At 56.6% G+C, this 707-nt stretch overlaps 1 protein-coding gene across 1 annotated transcript in view; it reads left to right on the top strand.

The window, feature by feature from the left end:
- The window catches only part of SARS2 (seryl-tRNA synthetase 2, mitochondrial), a 14,066-nt gene that overhangs the window by 7,789 nt on the left and 5,570 nt on the right, over positions 1–707 (top strand). The window contains exons 3-4 of the mRNA XM_023508252.1: positions 423–563; positions 647–701. Coding sequence (XP_023364020.1) covers positions 423–563; positions 647–701 — 196 coding nt within the window. The remainder of the gene's footprint in view (positions 1–422; positions 564–646; positions 702–707) is intronic.

Genomic DNA, 707 nt, shown 5'->3' on the forward strand with positions numbered 1-707 from the left:
ACTATAAATTCTCACTTCAGGTATAGCTGAGGGACTGGCTCTGTATTTGGTATTGCTTCCCTCTCGTTCTCAGACCAGCTTTTTCCCCTCATGGAAGGAAAAGGTAGAACCCAGCACACTTTCCTCATAGCTCCAGCTGATCCTGGGGCCAAGTCTCATGAGTTCAGCTTGGGTCACGTGCCTGACTCTGAGTCAGTCACTACCAAGGCGGTAGAATGTTCCACTTGGCCAGACCAGAGTCTTGTCCCTATGAATCTACCATGTGGTGGTCAGGAAGGTACCTGAAAGGAAATTCAGGATGCTGGGACAAATGTAAAGGCAATGAATGTCCGCCACAGAGGTTCTGCTAGCAAGGATCAAGGTCAGAGTGGTTGAAGGACGTCTGAGCCTCTCCCAGGCTGACCTGCTTGTCCTGCTGCCAGGACCCCCAATACCAGGGTCTGCGGGCACATGGCCGGGAGATCCGGAAGCAGCTTGTCCTCCTGTACCCCAAGGAGGCCCAGCTGGAGGAGCAGGTCTACCTGCAGGCATTGAAGCTGCCCAACCAGACCCACCCGGATGTGGTGAGAGAGCCGTGCTGGGCGGTAGAGGGGCCGGGCCCACCTACTGTGCTACCTTCCTTCTGATACCTGCTGTCTCCCTGCAGCCTGTCGGGGATGAGAGCCAGGCCCGGGTGCTCCACGTGGTCGGAGACAAGCCAGGTGGGC

The sequence above is a fragment of the Otolemur garnettii genome, unplaced genomic scaffold, assembly GCF_000181295.1.
Source record: "Otolemur garnettii isolate 467f Iridium unplaced genomic scaffold, OtoGar3 scaffold00233, whole genome shotgun sequence".
Taxonomy (NCBI): domain Eukaryota; kingdom Metazoa; phylum Chordata; class Mammalia; order Primates; family Galagidae; genus Otolemur; species Otolemur garnettii.